The 20,498-nt window shown below is 40.7% G+C and overlaps 1 protein-coding gene across 6 annotated transcripts in view; it reads right to left on the bottom strand.

The window, feature by feature from the left end:
* Positions 1 to 2,410: 2,410 nt before the first annotated feature.
* LOC122535920 (dystrophin) overlaps positions 2,411 to 20,498 on the bottom strand; it is a 116,167-nt gene continuing 98,079 nt past the window's right edge. For 3 of the 6 annotated variants that reach the window (XM_043667839.1, XM_043667843.1, XM_043667844.1), the window contains 11 exons: positions 9,889 to 10,148; positions 8,924 to 9,082; positions 7,725 to 7,861; positions 6,917 to 7,121; positions 6,702 to 6,811; positions 6,300 to 6,627; positions 6,076 to 6,187; positions 5,347 to 5,985; positions 5,081 to 5,195; positions 4,661 to 4,768; positions 2,411 to 3,771 (listed from right to left, as the gene is read on the bottom strand). In XM_043667839.1, coding sequence (XP_043523774.1) covers positions 3,671 to 3,771; positions 4,661 to 4,768; positions 5,081 to 5,195; positions 5,347 to 5,985; positions 6,076 to 6,187; positions 6,300 to 6,627; positions 6,702 to 6,811; positions 6,917 to 7,121; positions 7,725 to 7,861; positions 8,924 to 9,082; positions 9,889 to 10,148 — 2,274 coding nt within the window. In that variant the 3' untranslated portion in view covers positions 2,411 to 3,670. Of the gene's footprint in view, positions 3,772 to 4,492; positions 4,505 to 4,660; positions 4,769 to 5,080; positions 5,196 to 5,346; positions 5,986 to 6,075; positions 6,188 to 6,299; positions 6,628 to 6,701; positions 6,812 to 6,916; positions 7,122 to 7,724; positions 7,862 to 8,923; positions 9,083 to 9,888; positions 10,149 to 20,498 lie in introns of all 6 variants that reach the window. The other 3 variants (XM_043667841.1, XM_043667840.1, XM_043667842.1) reach the window with 3 other exon arrangements.

The following is a 20,498-nucleotide window of genomic DNA, read 5'->3' as shown; positions in this document are numbered from 1 at the left end:
TTCTTCTACTCCGTTTCCAATAAATCGAAACTCTCCAGTCACTCAAACTCTTACGTCTTCCACTCGCTTTTCAGGAGGATACACCTCCGGCAAAGAACTCTACGAAAAGAACGTTTAAAAAAATATAAACTCGTGATTTATTACGACAGACGCATAAATTTGTCACGTTTCTATCTGACTATTAATACTACAAATAACGTCAGCTTAACGATTATTCAACGTTCTGAGTCACCTGCAATAATTTTCATAATTTTGCACTTTTAATTTTTCTACTTATCGTAGTCAAATTTCAAATATATTTAAGTTTAACTTCATGTTGCTTTGACGTTGAACGTAGCCTTTATACATGCTGCACACATCGTGCATTGGTTTACTCGCATCTGCAGAGTATTTTATGGATATTCGGTGTTCCGTGAGAATAGCATTGCCGTCACAGAAGGAATTCCATGGAATTCACTTTATAACAACTTCTTCGTGCAACGTGAAGCTCTTTGGAAGAATCTATTTAAAGCATCCATTTCACTGAAACTTCCGTTTCACCAAAACGAGTAATATTTCCTCTAATTTTCTTCTTCAAAGAGGTGAGATTAAATTTGACGAGTTTTAACTTCCACTTGCGCGGAATAATTTGTAAGAAATGTTCTCTCCAATTTTCTTCTTCGGTGAGACGAAACGAAATTTGATGAATTTTAATGATTAAAAAAAATTAGTAAAGTATTAGCATTTGTTCTTTCCTTTTTTTTTTTTTATAAGACTGATAATCGATATGCAATGAAAACGTACCATAATAGGGAACAGTTACGTTCGACCTTCTCCGATCTTTTAGCATACATGAAATTTCTGCTTACGTAGTTTCGTATACGTGTCACGTATCGATGACTCAATCGACTCCCCAAGTCCAACGAACGTATGATTTGCAGGAGGCACGATAAGCTGTTGGTACTTTGTTTCTTCGTTAAGTAGTTTGCCAACGTCTCTCCGAGTTAATGAAGTTTATCAAAGATTTAATAAAGGCATACGTGTCTCGTGTGTAAACTCATTAGACGACAAATTTAACGAGCCAGCTTTTCAATCGTCGCTGTAATTCCATCTTTACAAATCACTGGAAAACATTGAAATCTATTTTCTTAAATTACTCGAGTGGCAGAGTGTTTGAATTACTCTACAAGAGTTTCAAATTTTCTCCAATTGCAATTTAATAAACGTCAATTGGCTGATAAATTACAGAATAATAATAAATTAAATTCTTCGTTTCTCCTTTTCGGGGACGATACCTGGCCAAAAGGTTCGAGTGGCCACCTGGTCGTTACGCCACTGCGTGGGACGATGCACAGTGCAGTCGAGCGATGCACCAAGGTCGAGGCCACCTATGCCATTACCTGAGAGAGTGCATCTTGGATCGCTTATACGTGTGCGAGTAACACGCGTTGCGTGCACACGTTAGCCACACGCGAACCAGCGTTAAGTGCAAAGACCTCCCCCTCGTGTTTCAGAAATACTCGTTAATTTGACGAGCGTGACTTTGCCGGTGTTCACCGTGCAATTTTCGCGACGAAACTACAGTTTCATTTCTATTAGTTCTCGCAAGCATGTTATTACAAATACGATCAATTAAACGGCTCTAGTTCTTATGCATTATTTACGAAAAAATTCTTGCGATTATTCCTACATAACTTCATTTCGAATTATCTCCCTTCAATTTCAACACGGCGTACAGTTTCACTTCTTTCGGAATATTTGTCGACTAAGCGTCGGGATTGCTAATCCAAGTAGAAAATGTTGATGATATTGTTGGAATTCGATGCGAGGGAATGTTATTTTCTTGGCTCGTAAGCGCTCCGATGTTGACTCTTTGCTTGTTAAATTATGATTCAACCGATATACGTATTTTTTTTTTTTTTTTCTTTTTACGTATGATGTATATCTGCACGATAAGATACACGGCTTACTTCTTTCTTATTTTTAATCCGAAGTATCGTCTTTCGACGTTTTACCGCAACGTCACGCATACCGAAGGCAATCACGCTTGACCATTCGCGATCCTTTCTTTCTTTTCTGTCAATTCACTTACGATTTCCATTCGAAGGATGATTAAAACCGGATCGAATAGAAACCAGTCAAGGTAACGTCCTTACGATCCGGATAGTCTGCTGGCGTAGAAATTCGGCGTCGTGATAATTAAACGATCAATCCAATTGATCGTATTCGTTCGAGGTTGAATTATCGATGCATTTGTTCGAAGCGTAAATTAATAGATTATATTTTTGTTCTGCGTGAATTGGTACTCATTTCCTGCAGTTGCATTTCTTTTCTCCTCGAATTCCCATCGAATAACGCGATGCAAGATATTTTATACTAATTAAGTGAGAAATATTCGAGGGGCTGCAAGGTGGGGGACAGAACAAGGGTATTATTTTCTAGACAACTTTATTACATATCAGAATACAGCCTACAGTTTGTAAATTAGATGCTTATCGATATACTCTTAAATATAAGTAACATCCGGCAGGCTTAAATAAGAGACATTGCCATCTAAAATTCATTAAAAAATATGAAAAAACCATCGTAACCGGATAAAAAATAAATTTGAAAGTCATAATGCACATTGCTTTGCTTTTATTATCGATTACAAAAAGTCCTCAGGCGTGTACGTGTCTGTAACGTGTCTCTGTTTTCGTGTGTCCACGTATTATATATATTTATATATTTATATTTATTTATTCATTTATTTATTTATATATGTATATGTATATAATGATATGCATGTGTCGTGTGTGAACGTGTGTCATCGTGTGTCGATGTGAATTTTCCTGGATTTTTTTTTTTTTTTTTGTGGAAGAAGACGCGCCAGGTATATGAATTCCTCTTTCATATCGTCTGTGCTCCTCTCGTCCGTTTCTTTCTTTCCATTCCCTTTCTCTCGCGTTTCCCTCGTTCATTTTATATGTCATCTAGAATCGCATAACATGTACAACGTGTATGTTATTTAATGTTCGAGGAAGAGCCCGTGGCAGTGAACAGAATGGGTATGTAAGTATAACCTACGATCTAGAATATAGTACGTGATTTGATACATTGCTTTTGCATGCATTGTTAATGATATTTCCATTCGTGTAATTTACTTATAGTCATTACGATTCATCGTCGTCTTTATTTCGTTTCTTTTTATTTTCTTTAACTAGCAAGCACATAACAATCGATTCGTCTCTCCTTCGTTTCTTTTCTCTTTTTTTTTTTCTTAATTTTCTGATACGGTTATTCTTTTGTTTCTTTTTTTTTTTTCTCAATGATATGACGTGTCAATATGTAGTAAAGTTACTCTCAGGGAGCCGCCGAAGCCAAACCATAATCCTCTCATTATAGTCAATAGAATTTAGCTATACAACGGCGTATATCAAAACTTATAAAATACCCAAAACCATTGGTGGCGGCTGCCCTGACCCTGCATTTTTGCGCGATACTCTTTCGTCTCGTGATATGCGTTTAGAGCCAGGCTTCTTTTATTGGTCATTGATTTAAAACATTTAAAGTGTTTGTAAATCTCGCGTGTATCATATATGTATATGTGCGTGAACGACCGAGTCGATTTCTTCTTCGTCGTGACGTGTCCGTTGATAATGTTGAAACGTAAAATCAATATTATCCCCGACGAGAGTCGCGGTGATAGTCGTTATTTGAAAGCTGGCGGTGGTGCCCTTTGTCCGTTCGTTTTCGACGAGTCCTCGCTGGTCATTACTGTCACCAGTTCGCCGACTGCTTTCCCTAAATCTCCTGAAAGAGAACGTTTCAGTTAAGATTCTCTCCTCCTAACTAAACCTAATCTAACAAATCTTTTGCTCTTTCGTTTTTTCAGAATTGTCTATTTACATGATTGAAAATCACCTCCCCTTGAATACACGGGAAACATTGTTATTTCACATTTAAGCGTTTATCGATCGATTACATGCAGGCATACGTGAGTGACGGTGACAATGCCTGGCAAGTGTGTACTCGAGTCAAGAACCCGTGATCGTAGATACGCAAAGACGCAAAGCAACGAGCAGATAACAAGATTAGACATATATAACGTTTCGTGTATAGGATGAAGTACCAAAAAAGGATACCTTAAATATTTCTTGTTTCTGAAGATACAAAAATATTATTTTGAATGTTTATTAATCTCGCTTGCAAAATTATAAAAGCTTCACCATCACTGGCCACAACAAGTGAGACTTAATATCATTATCTCTATCAGAGAGTACATAAAATACAAACTAGAATTAAACACTGAAAATTTTTAATAACCTAATATAAATCTATCCGCCAACCGCTCTATTTCGAGATTGAAAAACATTTAAGCGTACCATTTTCCCTATTTCATCCTACATGTACCAAGTTACTTCACATCAGTGTGTACGATAGTATTAAGCAATAAACGATTCCCGATTCGACAAGAATAGACAGATGTGCGTACATAACGAATCAGCGGGAGAAGAAGCGTTGATGGTCTCACCTTACATCCATTCTGTGGCGTGAAAAAAAAAACAGGAAAGCATTGTTATTTTTAAGCAGAAACGAGGTCGTGCATAAGAAACGTTCGACATAGCAGATTTCATTTTAATTACACTACATAGAAAAAGTGATCGTAACTGATCTTCGTACACGAAGAAATGGAACGAACCTGCCATATGCAAGAGATTACCCACGTTATGGGCAACGCTGTGAGAATGCGGTGGCGGTGGTGGCCTCTCTAAACTGCTCACTCTTCCTTCGTTCGAGCCTCCACCACCTACGTCCATACACCCATACCAATAAGCTTTATGCTAATCTCATCTGCGCTTTGTGAAACGCTCGTTAAATATGCAGTTAGTATCTAAATAGCGTCAGAAATACCCTGCGCCCACTTATTCTGAATAACGAGTGCGACTTCGATGGCATATACGCCGGCGTAATACGCTTGGGAGATTTTATTTGTACGCGTAGATTATGTAAATCAAATAACCAACGCGGAAAATCACACGTCGAAACGCAATTAGTTCACCGCTATGAAATAAAGTGAAATAAATTCGTTCTCGATGTTCGTACGTCTCATTCAACATACCTGGAGAATCATGATAGTGTCCGTTCATTTTAGCAGGCGAATCGGTTGCCAATTGAGACGCTGTTACGCTTCGCGTCTGTAAAGTACCCGTCTTCGACGGCGAGGAAGCGTTTGGCTAGAAAGAATGATGACAAGTTTTAAATTTAGTCCAACAAAGCACAAAAATACTAATTACAAGAAAGTGTTAATTTCATGCTTCTCAAACTTTTGAAAAGATCCGATTTGTCGGAGATCGAATTGTCAAACGTGACGCAATTTCATTGTACCTCGTCTAAAAGTTGTCTGAGTCTCTGCAATTGCGCCTCCAGCTGACGATTATGATCCTCGAGTATCTGCATGCGCGCCTCCAATCTGCCCTTGTGCTGCCTCAACAATTTCGCCTCGGCGATCATGTCGCAGTCAGGCTGCCGATTTCCGTGGCCGTCTTCCGGCGTCGAGCCCGGTGTTTGCTTCGAGCGTAGTCGTTCGTATTCCGCTTGGAGGGTCGCGTTCTCCTCCTCCAGTTCGCGTATCATCGCTTCGAGCTCCTCTCTCTGCTCGGCGTCGATCGCTGCCATCACCTGCACGGGGCTCCTCGGCACGTTCACGTTATCGCCGCCGTTCAAGCTTTGGCAATAGTGAGCGATCAACTGATGCTCGTCGTCGCTGTCCGGCGTCGAGTTGCTTCTGGTGCGCGACAGCTCGACCTCCGCCAACCGGGACGCGTACATCTCCAATCGGGAGTGCATGTCCTGGCTGAGGGAGCTGTGCTGCGGCGACGGCGCTGGACTCTCCAAAGCGTCTCCCTCCAACACGGTCTGCACCGGTAAATAACCGACCCTCGGGTGCTTCTTGAAGTATCTCTTCGACTTGAATTTGTTCCGAAGCGCTCTCGTAAAGTCGCGTACGTCCTCGCCAGATGTGGTCTGCAAGGGAAAACGAGTATTGCCGTTTTACATCACGTACATAATGGGAACCATTTCGCATAGAATGGCAGACGAGCGTGTAAAACTTACCGCGGTGCAGTATTCCTGCATCGGATGCGTCAACTTGTGGTTCTTCGCCTTTCGTCCCGAGAAGAAACAGTTCTGACACATGTCGAAGTTGAAGCATTTCAAGCAACGGTACCTGGAAAATAAATGGCACGTAGGATAAATTGAAGTAGAAATCGTAATTGCCTTCTGTTGCAAATTCACGCGCTGAAGTAGGGGTGGATTTTTACGGTGAGCAGTAATAATACCTGAATCCGGTGATGGGATATTCCTTGCATATGTTACATTTCGCTTGATGCTTTGCGCTCTCCGCGGCGGAGAGTCTATGAAGCACAGGCAGCCAAACCATACTCTGCGGCTCTTGTTGCAGCCAGCTCAAAAAATGTACCGCCTCTATCTCATTCTTGTCCTTGCCAGCCTTCTCGAAGCAGCTGCGAACGCTCGGCTCGATGTTCGATCCGCCGAACGCCGCCACTTCTCCCAACTGCCTCGGCACTTGGATGCAGTCGTGCAACAATAAACCGAGCTTTCGTTGATCCACCAGTCTGTTCGGATCCGCGATCAACCGGAATAGATCTGGAATAAATAGCTCCCGTTACGAGCGTGTTCGGGGAATATACCGAGACGATGTAAACGGTGGGAATACTCACATCGATATTTTTCTTCCAAGTGGCCCTTGCACAACAGAACCAGGCCAACTTTGAAGGACAGCACGCGAATCTGGCCGGTTCGTTGACTGAAATGAGACAACGAAAGTTTGCTGAACGTCAAAATTTCGAGGGAAATTGCCATTTTGTCAGATGGATAGCAAACGACAGAGGAAGCGTGATTTATTTAACTGCGAACGATCGTTGATCGAGCTCACCTATCGTACACGTTCAGGAGCCAGTTGATGGCCAAATCGATGCACAACGGCACGGATACTTGCGTTGGATTATCCGCCGTTATCACTTCGTACAGGGACGTCAAGACTGTCACCATGTCGGGAATGTCGATTAGTTTGTCGTTTTGCGCTCGGAGCCCGTGCGAATCGAACTGCTCTAACGCGGTGGAAAGACTCAACATGTCCACTGCAAGCAAAGACGCCAAATATAAATATAATCTCTGTTTAAACATCTTAAGATAATTATCCCAGTTTCTACAAAATTGGAGACAAACACTCGACAATACAACACAGTTGCAAGATTATTTAGCTTGATGCGTGATATCAAATCAAATACTGATATATTCTTAATAACAAATGCGTGTAGTAAGATCTGAACTGTCACACAAACTGTTGTTCAGAACTCAGATTGATCTACCTCGCAAATTAAAAAAATGTACAAGCGCAATTTCGTGCAAAGATAATTTTCTAAAATCTACCTTCGAACTTAGGATTTATTCGGTATAACTGAAAATTGAACGTTAATTGCATCTAAAGCAGTTTGGGCTTCTGATCCCAAAGCCCGGAAACGTTTTCTGAATTTTAGAATGGACGAACAACGAGGATGAACGCCACTGGTTTTGCCCAAAGCAAAACAGAGCCAGGCAAAAGATGAAATTCATCAACAACGATGACGGCACGCGTGATTAATCGAGGAAATTACGACGATTAATGAACGCGCGGGCTAATCATCGGCAAAGACCGGCACAGGCTAAATAACGAACGAGACCGATGACTCTCTCATACTCACGGCATAATCGCTTTTGAACGGTGCGCAGCTTCATCGCGGTCCTGTACGCCGAAAATCGTACTTCGTTCAGGTCCGCCAGCGAAGACATCAGCTCTATCATTTTCGGATGATCCCAATGGGTGGTCTCCGACTGATGGCTGCAAAGCGTTTCCACGGGATTAAACGGAGCCGATCCGGGATTAAGAGATTCATGCAGAATTTTCACGCAACAGCCACACGAATTCCCGGAGCGAGAAGTTGGCAAAGTCGGTGAGCGGAACTTTGTTTAATCTTTATTAAATCCGGCCGCGATTCTTGGCTCGAGCCGCAAGCCAGGTTTTAAGAATTTATCCACGGACCAACGAATTCAAGATCATCCGGATATAAGGGCGAACCAAAATCGGCTTTAACTTTCGATTGAGGTCCGCAAGGCGCGAGTCCACGACGATTGGTCGTTGGTTTCTCGGATCTTCCTGGTTATGATAGTTGTGAGAAAGTTGTCTCTCTAGCAAAAGGAAAACGTAATGACTCTTTTTAATCGCGAAAGTTAGAAATTTAGAAGTTTGATTGTGTATTGTAGCTCTCGTATAGCACACACTTGTATTATGTTTTTCTTGAAACTTAAATTGTAGACGGAGGAAGACTAGATTTCAAAAACAAAATGTCGAGTACAGCGCTATACCAATCAGTATACATTTAAAACTGGAAAAAATAATATGTGCATTGAAATCATATTCTCATCAGTTACTCAGACTTTTAGTCGTAAAAAAAAAAAAAAAAAAAAAACGTAATTAAAACACCGACTCGACTGGCATTGCACAATAAACGGGACTCTGTTCCTCGACCGAGATTAACGTTTCGCTCTAGCAATCGCCATCCTCGCTACCAGTTACGCAATCAATATTCCAGGCCCGTCAGTCGAGAGTTAAGCCTCCCCTCGGTTTCAAATCCGGTCGCCAATCTAAATTGGAATTTCTATCATTTCATCGCCTCTCGACTAAATTCTCGCGTCTCTCGCCAGGAGGAATCCTCTCGAACGCGAGAGGACGAAATCATCGGCAGCGAACTTCTTACGTGACACCTTCGAGCCGCGATTGTCTCATCGATTATTCGTCTGTTTACATTTAGGATCACGTTTCTAGGATCCTGGGTAGCGGCTGCTGATAAATTTAACAACGGTGCAAGATTCGGTTTGGTTTGGAAGGAAGATCGATGATTACTTGATATAGTAAGGCACTTTGGCGGGTGTGAGGGCTCTCTCCCATGGTGGTTCCACGCTGCTCGCGAGGAAAGCCTGGCTACCCGGAGTGCTGCCATCCTTTCCAAATCCGCTTAGCAACTTGTAACGCTCGTCAACCGCCACTTGCAGCACCTTCCACCTGCGAGAAAACACGAAAAATCTCAAGCGTCTTCCTCAAACGAAAAATAATCAACGTTCGGGCGACGAGAGGGGAGACGTGAATAAATTCTACGCGGGATAGTGCAACGCTGCAAGTAGATATTAGAGTTTGTCTCAGGGATTTAGTCGAAGCTTTCAACGTTGATTTTATTCTCTCTGCTTTGCGAAAATATCTTATCACGGGGACAGAGATTATGTTGTTAATATTTCTCGAGATTAATCCTGCTGCTCACCTTGAAGACTCGAAACGAAGATTATAACTTGACACGATCTTGGTATTATTATTCAAATGTTCGGTTTTGTTATTCAACGTGTGCTTATATTTTATTTCGCCTTGCGTGCTTTCGATATTTTAAATTTAAGAAAATTTAAGTAGGCAACACATTTTTTTTTTTTCTTTTTTTTGTGAAGACGAGATTCTCCTTCAAATCTCCTCGTGGAGGAGCGATGACGCATACATATGCGTCATTAGACCCACGGTAAAAGACACCCATGACGCATACGTTCTGTCGCTAGCTTCGTACGAACGTGTCCAAATATAAATATGTCCTCGAGTTAGATATACTTCAGCAATTTGAAAATATGAAACTCCAATTCTAAACGGAGATCGTAGCGGAATGAAAATCAGACTCACTGTTCGAAATATTCTCGCCCTCTCACCATCAGAGAAAACAGTAAATTCTCCTTAAGAAGTCTACGTGTTGCATTAGCACGATAAATTCAGAAACGAAGAAGTTGTCAGAGCGATAAATTGAGAAAGGGGTCGTTCACGAAATGAGAGTTCACCTGGTGTTGAGATCTTCGAGTTTCGCCAGCAAAGCATGAGAAACGATGACGCTGCTCGAGGCGAAGACGCTCGCCTGATCGTTCGCGTACTCGATGCTCCTCTGAATGGGCAAGAGTCGTTCGCCGAATTTCTCCAACTGCTTCAGCAATTCCGTCGCCTCGTTCGTGTCGCTCGGATTCTGCCAGCCGCTCTGGATCGCCTCGGCCCCGGCCATCCGCGACGAAAGATCCTCCAGCGTCTTTTGGAACACGCATATTTTCTGCAAACAAATCCAAATTTCTTTTCAATTTTCGTGTATCGTTAGCAATAATAATAAATGTATATAGGGGGAACAATAACAACGTTTGGCGCGAGGCAAGCGATTTTCGCAAGCTTAACCACTTGCGCTGGCAACTGATTGCGGACCGTAATGAGTGACCAAACCGTATAATTATACGATAATTCGTCGCTTTCTTTTTCTTTTGAACTCGTCGGTATGACATTACTGGATAGAAATTATTGTGAAGTAATAAATTTACTATTTGTTTTGCCTGGGTTATATCTAAATATACTTAAAACTAAGAAAATATTGCAACTTTGGGACAAAAGATTCTCGACGTGCGTGACACGTCATTCCAGCGCAAGAGGTTAACCAATTGGCAACTGATTGCGGACCATAACGAGTGACCGAACCGTATACAATAATTCCGCTTTCTTTTTGTATCATACTCGTCGATATGATATTACCAGATAGAAATTATTGAGAAGTAATAAATTTATTATTTGTTTTGCTTGTGTTACGCTTAAATATACTTAAAACTAAAAGTATTGCAATTTTGGGAGAAAAAATTCTCGACGTGCGTGGCACGTCATTCCAGCGCAAGAGGTTAAAGTTTAACACAATTTCTTCTTCCCTTGAGAAAGTTTCGCTGCTGGTTTAAACGCTTCCTTGTCGCGCCGCCATTTTATCGGAACATTAAACTTTTAAGTGTATAATACGCGCGCGGTAACTTCTGTTTCTGGATTCTTTTTTCTTCTTCATCCTCGTCGGTGCAAACGAGAGAAAAATTTGTCTTTAATCTGGCTGGCGGTTTACATACGATACAAATATAACGGAGAACTGGTTAATTTAGTTTATTGAAAAAAAAAAAAAAAAAAAAAAAGAAGCGGTACAATGGGGAATGACTCGCGTAGAAAAAGAATATGTTGCAATATACTAAGATTGTTCGAATTCGTTCTCATATCCTGAAATCCAGTTTTAGTTTCGTTTCACTTCCAATTATGATCTGCTCAATTGTTAAACTATCCGAAGTATTAAAAAATTCATCAACTCAATCAAGCGCTCCGTTATTGACGAAACTTCACCCCATATATAAATTTTACGACAGTAAGCTATGATTTTCCTACCTCACGCGAAGCTGAATAATAATAGAATATTTCGTCGCATTTGTTTAACTTGTCGATTTTGACAGCAACGAAAATAGAGTGAAACGAAATTTTTCTCTGAAATTTTTTTCTCGATTGAAAACAATTAATCTCATATACTTAACTCTTAACGATACATGTTTCATAATCATCGAATTATCACGTGTAAATTAATACGAATCTTTTCGAAAAGAAACTGAAAATATAAGTATAATTTCAACCAATTCGAGGAATATTTACACTACTCCCACGGGGGGAGGAGAAACTTATGAATTTGTCAAGAAGAAAATATTTATCCCAGAAGGTTGGGTAAAAGTAAGGGAAATTTCAGCGAGGAGAATAACCAGTTTCCATGGTCGACACCGAAAATAGTGTTTGCCGAATAAGCGGACGTCGTTGCTCGCGGGAACGAGGCCCCGGTCGAAAAGAAAGTTGCAAGCGTAATTGTCGGCAGCCGAGAAGAGTTTATGGTCATGAAAATCACGTTTATGGTCCGCCAAGTTTCGCGCGGTCGCAGCAGGTATTCACGGGTCAGCCATAAGTAATTGTTGCAATTATAAATTGCGGTCGAGCCACTCGTATTTCGCACTCGGTGAGAAGACCTCGACTTTGCCCGAAACTAAAAAGACTATATAGCGAGGCTAATGCGAGGCACTTTGTTGCGACGATAACAGCGCGACATTGAGGCTGATGACGAGTTAAATTTTGCCTGCCACTTATTTTTAGACTACAGTCGTCAATGCATAACAACATAAGTCGATAATAAATTGAAATGTTGAAGAAAAAGTCAACGAAGTATTACTTGTTCAAATTTAGTTTGAGAATCTATTCTTTCAGAGGTTATTTTTAAAAATTTACCATTATTAATTCTTATAATAAATAAATTAATAAAAAGTGAAATTAAACTAAAAGTGTTGTTTATCTTTTTCAGAAAAAATGTGGCTCGTGATTTATAATTTTGCTACTGTTAATTAAACATATTTATAATCCCGAATTAAATCTGTAATTTTAATCTGTATAATCCGCTTTTAACGTAAAATAACGGAATGTTACCTTTGCCAGTGACTTCTCTGATGGATTTTATGATAAAAATAAAAAGTGAAGGGGACGTCAAACCGAGGAAAATGAAACAATTAGATTCTTCAAGTTTCTCTTTGTCAACCGGGGATAAAGTAGTTAGAAAATCGTCGGAGTTTTGATTAAAGTAATTTGAGCAGTAATTCGAGAGAATTTGCCCAAGGGCTGCTTAAACGAGACTCAAACGACAAGCAACAAGTTAATAAACAGCTAATTGAAGGAAGTCGCGGAAAATCATATTTTTCCTCCTTTAAATTCATCTTTATTTTTTCTTTCTCTTTCAACATGCGCATTTATCGTACACCGAATTATATTTCGACTACCCTGCGGCTCTATATTCGTCGTGTTTTAACCAACTTGGCGATTATATCTACGTTGGAACTTCATTAATGTGAATCTGTTGGCGGACAAACAGTTCATATAACTATAATAGAGTCTCTTTCTACGATAGGAGTTTACGTCGAGATAAGCGACTCCAATCATCACGATCCTCTTTCAAGATTGAATTTTGAATTCGCCTGGTATACAAGAACCGAAGAAGGAAAATAATACTTATACGTTATTTTGAAATCATAAACTTTTGCAACTTCCTTTCGTGCATTGATTGGAAGGAAACGAGTTAACGAAATCTCTCCTGCAATGAAAAGATCAGATAATAAAATTACGACCAGCCTTTTGTTTTAAAGATTTCACGAGTGAATTTTACAAATTTACGAGGTTATTCGATTTCAATCGTGTTTGACCAAAAAAAAAAAAAAAATTTGCGACCGAGAATATTCAGCTGAATATTCGGCTGAAACTTTCCTTCGAGCCAAGTTTCATTTGAATTTCAACTACGTTGGTTATGAATGTAACAAGATGCGGAATAACTCTCCGATTTAACCTGAAAGAAAAAAAGTCACCGCCGTGGACACGGAGGATTTTCGTGGCACGATTCGACGCGTTTCGATAAAAGAGCCTCGACGACGATCGCCGAGATAACGCAGCCTTTTTTCCGCTCCGATAAATTACATTCGACGTTGCGGCAACGGCGGCCGCGTCTCGCGAACCGACGACGGGACAAAAGAGCCGCAACAATAACCCTTAAACAACACCTAACATCCCTTTCAGAGCGTCCTGACGACGCGAAAGCAGTCGCGCTTTTCCATTCATTCGATTACCCTTCCATTCAACCGTCGCGCCCCATCTATCGCCCGTTCCATCCTTTCTCTGCTTAAAGTCGCCTCTGCCTCTTCGCGGTCGAGAACCACCAGCGCCGACCGTTCGAAAAACACCCGTTGCAACTTTCAACGAGGAGAAAACGATTCCTTTCTGCCCGATCTATCTCCACTCTGTCTTCTCTTTTTCTGTTCCTTTTTTTTTCTTTTTTTTCTTTTTTTTTCTTTTTGCTTCCTTTGCGTGTTTCGCCGGCTCTCTTCCACTGAGCGCGAAAAAGAAGGTACTGCGGTTTGTAAGGGATGTGGAAATAGGGTTTGTGGGTTCGGGGTTTTCTTTCGTTTAACACCAGACGCCAGGAGTATAAGGCAGTGTAAGAGATGTCAGAAGAAATTAAAGTATTTAACGAATAGAAGATCGTTTGTAGTTAAGTTGATAAACGCAAACTTTTATCTGTAGAAGTGCGTAAAATCGGGGAAGTGCAAGACTTCGAGTTTGGTTCTCCGTGAAAAATGTGCGAGAATTCGTGCAGTTTCTTCGTTCTGCGGCGAGAATGAACGAGCTTGGAGATTAAAATCAATTGGACTCGAATTACACTCAAGAGTACGCATGTACAATTTTCATGCAGAACAGAAATAATAAGAATTAAGCAACTTACGAATGAGAGGTTAACGAACACTGTTTTTTGTCCTAACGAGTTTATTATTCTCGCGAAGAACGGTGGCATCGACCCAAAACTTCGGCGTTCCATCAGAAAATGAAACTACACCGAACCTCGGAGGTCTTTGGAAATTCGAAAATAATACATCGAGCGAGAACGCGAAGGAAAGAAGAAACCGAACAGGGGGTTAGAGAACAGAGAAAAAGGGGGAAATAATAGGCAGAACGAATAGCGAAAGAGCGAGCATAAAGACGCGGAGAACAGAAGCGAGGGCAACGGATATAGCGGGAGGAATAGTGGGAAAAATGAGAGAAGAGAGAGAGAGAGAGAGAGAGAGAGAGAGAGAGAGAGAGAGAGAGAGAGAGAGAGAAAGGAAAAAGGGCTGGTCGTGGAAAGAGCAACGGGAAAAGCGGAAGAAGGAGGACCGGAGAGAAGCGGAACAGTGGAAAAGGGTTGGGAAAAGTCTGCATTTGCATTCCAAATAAACGTCGACGACGGACGCTAAATCGCTCTAATTAGTCGTCCCGCTATGAAAGTACTTTAAGCGCCGCTTGTTCGGCATCCAGAGCGCGTTCTTAAAGCGAAAAAGCGAAGAAAAAGCCGCGGGAGGAAAGTCGATTCGTGTCGTCGACCACGCGGAAAGTGACGCCGTCAGTAATTCGATAAAGAGATTCATTCAACGAAACACTATGGTCTTTCTTCTGGTTCTTTTTTTTCTTTCTTTTTTTATTTTTTATTATTTTTTTTTTTTTTTGTTTCTTTTCTTCAGCGGACGAACTGACGGGGATTAATCGATAACAGTTAAAATCGAGTCGCTCGGACGCCATGCTGATCAACTCGATGAATTACGATGCACGGAAAATCAAGGAGTTACGAGTACATTGTCTCTTGAAATTTTTCTTGGAATTTATAATTATTCGTCCACTTGCGATCAATTAAAACGAATCGAATAAAATGAGAGTAAAATGAGATCGCGTGTACTACGAATTAATAAAACACGATGGATAGGAACAATGGGGACCACGTGGCATCTGCTACCCCTATTTGTAAGGTAAGTTAATTTTTGCAAGATAAGGAAGATAAATTCATTTTCCAGAGATTCAACGTCCCGTATTTCCCCTCTTTTACAAAAATTCGAGTCAATACTCACGAAAGGATTAATCCGTTTGAAAATATGAAAGTAATCATCGAACCAGCGTTGCGCAAGGACGCGCTTTGCAGACAATTCGTGTTCTTTTCACACGCCTTCTATCGTATTTGTAGACTCGCTAAGCATACCGTTAATTAGGTTTATTGGCACCTGTGTTTCGAGACTGCCAAGCAACGAAACATCATACGACAATCTACTTAAAAAAAAAAAAGAAAATCCTCTGTTATTTAACTTCTTATAAACGTACGTTGAATAAAAGACAGAGGAGAATATTCCGGTCTCGCAGCCTTGAATAAGTACACGATGCAGGCCACCGTGGAGATTTTAGTCGGTAGGAATCCTGATGGGCTAGGTGTCTTATGCAAGATTTCCTCTACGTACAAAAAAAAAAAAAAAAAAAAAAAAAAAGTTGAAGAAAAGAAGAAAGTTCGGACCAACTATTTTATCAACTAATTTCATTCCTTAAAGAGTCGTCGAGGAAGATTTAATTCTGGTTGTTCGTAAATCTCTTCGGAGGAAGGACGTATGAGATAGCCGAAGGTGACGTGTCCGAAATGAATGGTCCGCTGAAAATAAGATTACACGGCCATCAATATATCCCGGCCGATGCTCCGGCACAGAAATCGTTCCACTGGACAACAAGCTGGATGCAAGCGGAGCGGAAGAAGGCGTACGAAGAAGGAAAGGATTGGAGGGTGGAGACGGAAAGACGAAACAATTTTTCCTCCGCTCGCCCGTCTGCAATGTCATTTATTATGTAGCCAACCGAGCAATTAAAGTTAACTCGGCCGTGCTTTCGCTCTCTTTCCTCTCCCTCATCCCCTCGTCCGCGACTTCTCGGTAGCACGCTCGTTTCCGCGTTGCGTACTGGCCAACTTCTTTCGCGGAATTAGCCGAGCTAATTGTCTGGCGCCATCCAATACTCGCCGTTCACCGTTCGGCGAGTCTCGTTCGATAATTAACGTCGCGCAATTCTCCAGCTAACTTCTGTTGTGCAGCGGCGATCGCGAGATCAGAATTCGATGAAAATCGGCGAACGCGGATGGTTAAATTCTTGGCAATTTTCTCTGAGTGACATACAGAGACTTCTTCTCTGATTTTTCAATTTTCGTTTGAGAATTGGACGTTCTGAAAGGAACTTCAACGCGGTCAGTTTTTTTTCATTGCGAGGAAAGGATTTTGTTCAAATTCTGCATTTTTTTAAATCGATCGAACGATCTATCTTTATGATTATCTTACAGAAATTTTCCTGAATTTTAACAACTCTTCTCTTAAACTTGGAAAATTCCTTGACGTTGCGAAAAAAGGAAAAGAACAGTTATAAAAACGATCTGAAGGAAATAGTAACCTTGCGTGATATTATTCCGCTTTGCTGCGGGAGAAGAGTTGACGCGGTGGATTTCCAGTTTTATAATAAAAAAAGACAAGAAAGAAATGGAGAAAGGGGGAAATATCTATAATAAGATCTTCGCTGAAATCACTGATCGCGTTGTCGCAGCGTATCAGCGTCGAAGTAAATATAGCTATCAAAGTAACGTCTGGGTGTCAGCGAGAAGAGGAGAAAACGTGAAAAGGGATTACAGAAAGAGAGCGAGGAGACAGAGAGCGAGGAGAAAGAGGCGAAAGAGTTAAGGAGGGAATATAACGAAAATTCTTTCGAAAGTATTCAGTTTTCCCGTGGTCGTTTCTGTTATTTATTGGGTTGACGTGGAACAGGACAAAGAGAAGGTCTGAGCCGAGGTGACTAAGCGGCAATATTGTGGCGCCTCGTCGTTGGCATCACGCCATATGCATCTATTATAAATCTGGTCTCGTAGGCCTGGCCGAAGTACCCTAGACCTTCACCTTAACGTCTTCGCCGTGATTTTGACCCGCGTTCTCCATCGATTTCCAAATGAAACAACCATCCTGATCCCAGGCTCTTCGATCTTTTATTTATCACGGTCCACGATCTCTACGGATCTTCGATGAAATTTTCTACTTATCACTGGCGACGGCTGTTTGATTCTTAGCAGGCACGAAGCTCTGAATATTTGCTGCTATTCTTGTAGAGGAAATTTAGTTTCTCTGAGGATCTTGAAATTAAATCAGCTACGCCTGTGTCGTACAGATCGATAATAAATAACTAGGATCTAGATACTGGAGGAACGTTGAATTTTATTTCGAAGACACTTGAATTAATTATAATTGTGAAAGGGTTAATTGTACTTATTTTGGTCAATTATTTCATTTCTTCTTTGCGTTTGTATCTCTAGCTTGTTTCGGGACATTTTGCTGATAAAAAGAAAGTAAAATTATAGCCAATATTAAACACCGTATGACTAAAAGTATCTGCAATATGTATATTGTAGAGTTATATGTAAATTCAAGAAGAATGAAAAATTTCGGCCAACCCTAAAATGCACCGTGCAATCAAACTGAAAACCTATTTCGTGCCAAATTTTCCACGAGCATTATTCACCATACTTTGGTAAAATCGACTGAGAATTAACGAATGGAATATTTCAACCGTGCGTAATATATCGCGGGAAGCAAGATAAATTCATTACACCTGCTCCAGCATAGATAAATTCGGCCAGTATAATTAGTTCTGGAATCAAGAGCGTAACAAATGAATAATTTGTTCGCGTAATCGACCGATGATTAATCCGGATTATTTGCGTGTATTTATCGAAATGAATTCGTTGGGAAACAAAACAAACAAAAAAAAAAAAAAAATAATAATAATTGAAAGAAAGAAAGAAAAAAATTAATCGATCGAAGTTCACCGACAAGATTCCCATTCACCACTCACTCGCGGTTAATAAATACGTCGATGTTGGCCGGTTCGCGGAAGCTGAATGAATAGAGTTTGCAAGAGTGTGTTCGACACGCTCGTGACTGGCTGGAACGTGCAGCACGCGTGCGAGGAATCTTAAAATCGACCCGGCCAGAAGAGAAGTTAGCCTCTCTCCCTGTTTGTCTCGTGGATCCAAAGCGAAGAAAGTCAGCGCCCGTGAAAACGGCGCGTCGATAAAAATAACTCGTCGTATTCAGATGGGCGAGTTTTCTTGCTTCAGCTGACGCGTAGCATCGAAACCTATTATAGAAAATTAAAATTATCACTGATTTCCTTCACCGAAATATCCTAGATAGCGTAACTGCAAACCATTCACTCGAAAGTTGTACAAAAATTGACGATAAGATGTAAACGAACGACTGGCGTTCAACTACTCGAAAAGAGGAGAGGGAAGAGGAATAGTGTTAAAAAATTTATGGAGAATATTGGGAAAAAGGAACAGGCTTCTAGGTAATATCACATAGAAGTCTGGAGTACAGCAAAACACATCCAGCAAAGCGAGCAACATTAAAACACGGAGGCGGGGGGTCTCGTATTTTTCATGGGAAAAATATCGTCGCGCATATGTCGGGGCTATATCGCGAGAACACCGGCCGTCGAAAAAAGGACATTCATTAGAGATCATTAAGCGAGATACGTTTTGCATCTCGACATAAATACATAGCTCGCTGTTGTGATGTTCGGACTGTCAAAAATGTTCGGATTGACAAAAATATGAATGCATCTCCGCCGGATGCACGGCAGATACGGCGCAGAGTGACGTAAGGGAAGATTCAGCCTGCTTTTTACCAGTCGAGGCCACTACCGTATTCCTGTTCGTTCTCGCGCGAAATTCCATTGTGCCGGCAGATGCTCTTAAAATGGCGGGATCCGTTTAGAATATGTTTCTCTCCCGTGAACGGGGGATGGCGCGAGACGCGATCGAATCTAGCCACTCGATACTCCCAGCCCCTCGATATTCCTTCGCGAACTGGAAACGCATTTCCGTCTGCCGATCAAGTACAAATATATATATATATACACACACACAATAATGTGAAAACTCGGAAAATGCAGCTGTACTCGTCTTCATTCGCGTCGTTGTCATCGTCATTTGCCATTTTTCTCGATTTTCACTGCTGCTCGCAACTTTCGAACACTCTTTCGAGTACACTTTTCGGGAGGAAAAGGAAATCTTCCAGTAGATTCAATTGTAAGTGTGGCTTGACACTGTCGATAAACAGAGTATTGTATAAATTTAAAAAATGAAATTTCTACAAAATATCCACCCACGACAGCTGGGTCATTTTGATCAAACATGGACTTTTGTTCGAAACTTCGTCCGTGAGACGAAGTGCAGGAAAATATAAATTTTATACAGAAAGATATAAAAATTATTTGATTTAAACTTCTTCTTAACGAACAAGGGAGGAATTTCAATAGAACGCGGATTCATCCTAATTTTTTGAATTTAATTACGTTGATGTTTTCACTTGTTCCGTCGGCAGATTTTGTTTCAGGATACACCGCAGGATGGTTACATAACGTTGATCAATACGTTTGTTTATTCAGCATTTAATTGGGCTTTGGTTGGTATCATATTTACCGTGAAATGCGTTCAACAATTTGATAGGTATATGATGTGTATTAATGGTAATTCGGCTGGAACGTACATAAGCAACGCGAGAGAAGTACGATTGAATAGGAAGATTGAATTCCTATTCAATTTATAAATGGATACATCCCGGAGAGTACGTCGAGCTAAAAGCATTGAATGCGTAGGATGGTTAAAGGAGATGGTTATTAGAATTTCATAGAGAAAAATCGATACAGGCGGAAGCGTTACGAACGTACCAAGGGCAATTTCATTCAATTTTAATGTATATTACTTGTATATTACCTCGAGAGAAAGAGAGAGAGAACGAGAAAGAGTCAAATGGAGAAGCAACTTTTTCTATTTGCGACAATTTTACACAATGTTCGCACGTTCAGCAGCTAGATCGAATAACTCTATAAATTTATAAAAAATGTAGAAAATCTCAAAACTAGTTGTTACTTACCTTCCTGCGAGTTAAAACTTACAGAAGCAGGTCATTTGTTGCTCAAAAGAGAATCGAACGTCAATCATCTCTCGTTTCAACGAAGTTAAAAACATTAATGGAAAGTGAAGATTGATTTGTGAAAGGCTCGGTTGCAAAATGACTTCTAGCTGTAAAATTTTACGAAAACATAACTACTGGCGATAGTAATCCTCTCCGCGAGGATTAAATTCGTCAATAATTTCAGAGAGGAACTTTTCGTTCCGTTTATTTCGACCCATATTCCAAACACATATAAAACTATT

Source organism: Frieseomelitta varia, unplaced genomic scaffold (genome assembly GCF_011392965.1).
Source record: "Frieseomelitta varia isolate USP_RPSP 00005682 unplaced genomic scaffold, Fvar_1.2 scaffold_787, whole genome shotgun sequence".
Taxonomy (NCBI): domain Eukaryota; kingdom Metazoa; phylum Arthropoda; class Insecta; order Hymenoptera; family Apidae; genus Frieseomelitta; species Frieseomelitta varia.
The sequence above is the reverse complement of the archived record's forward strand: the minus strand, read 5'-3'. Positions and strand labels throughout refer to the sequence as shown.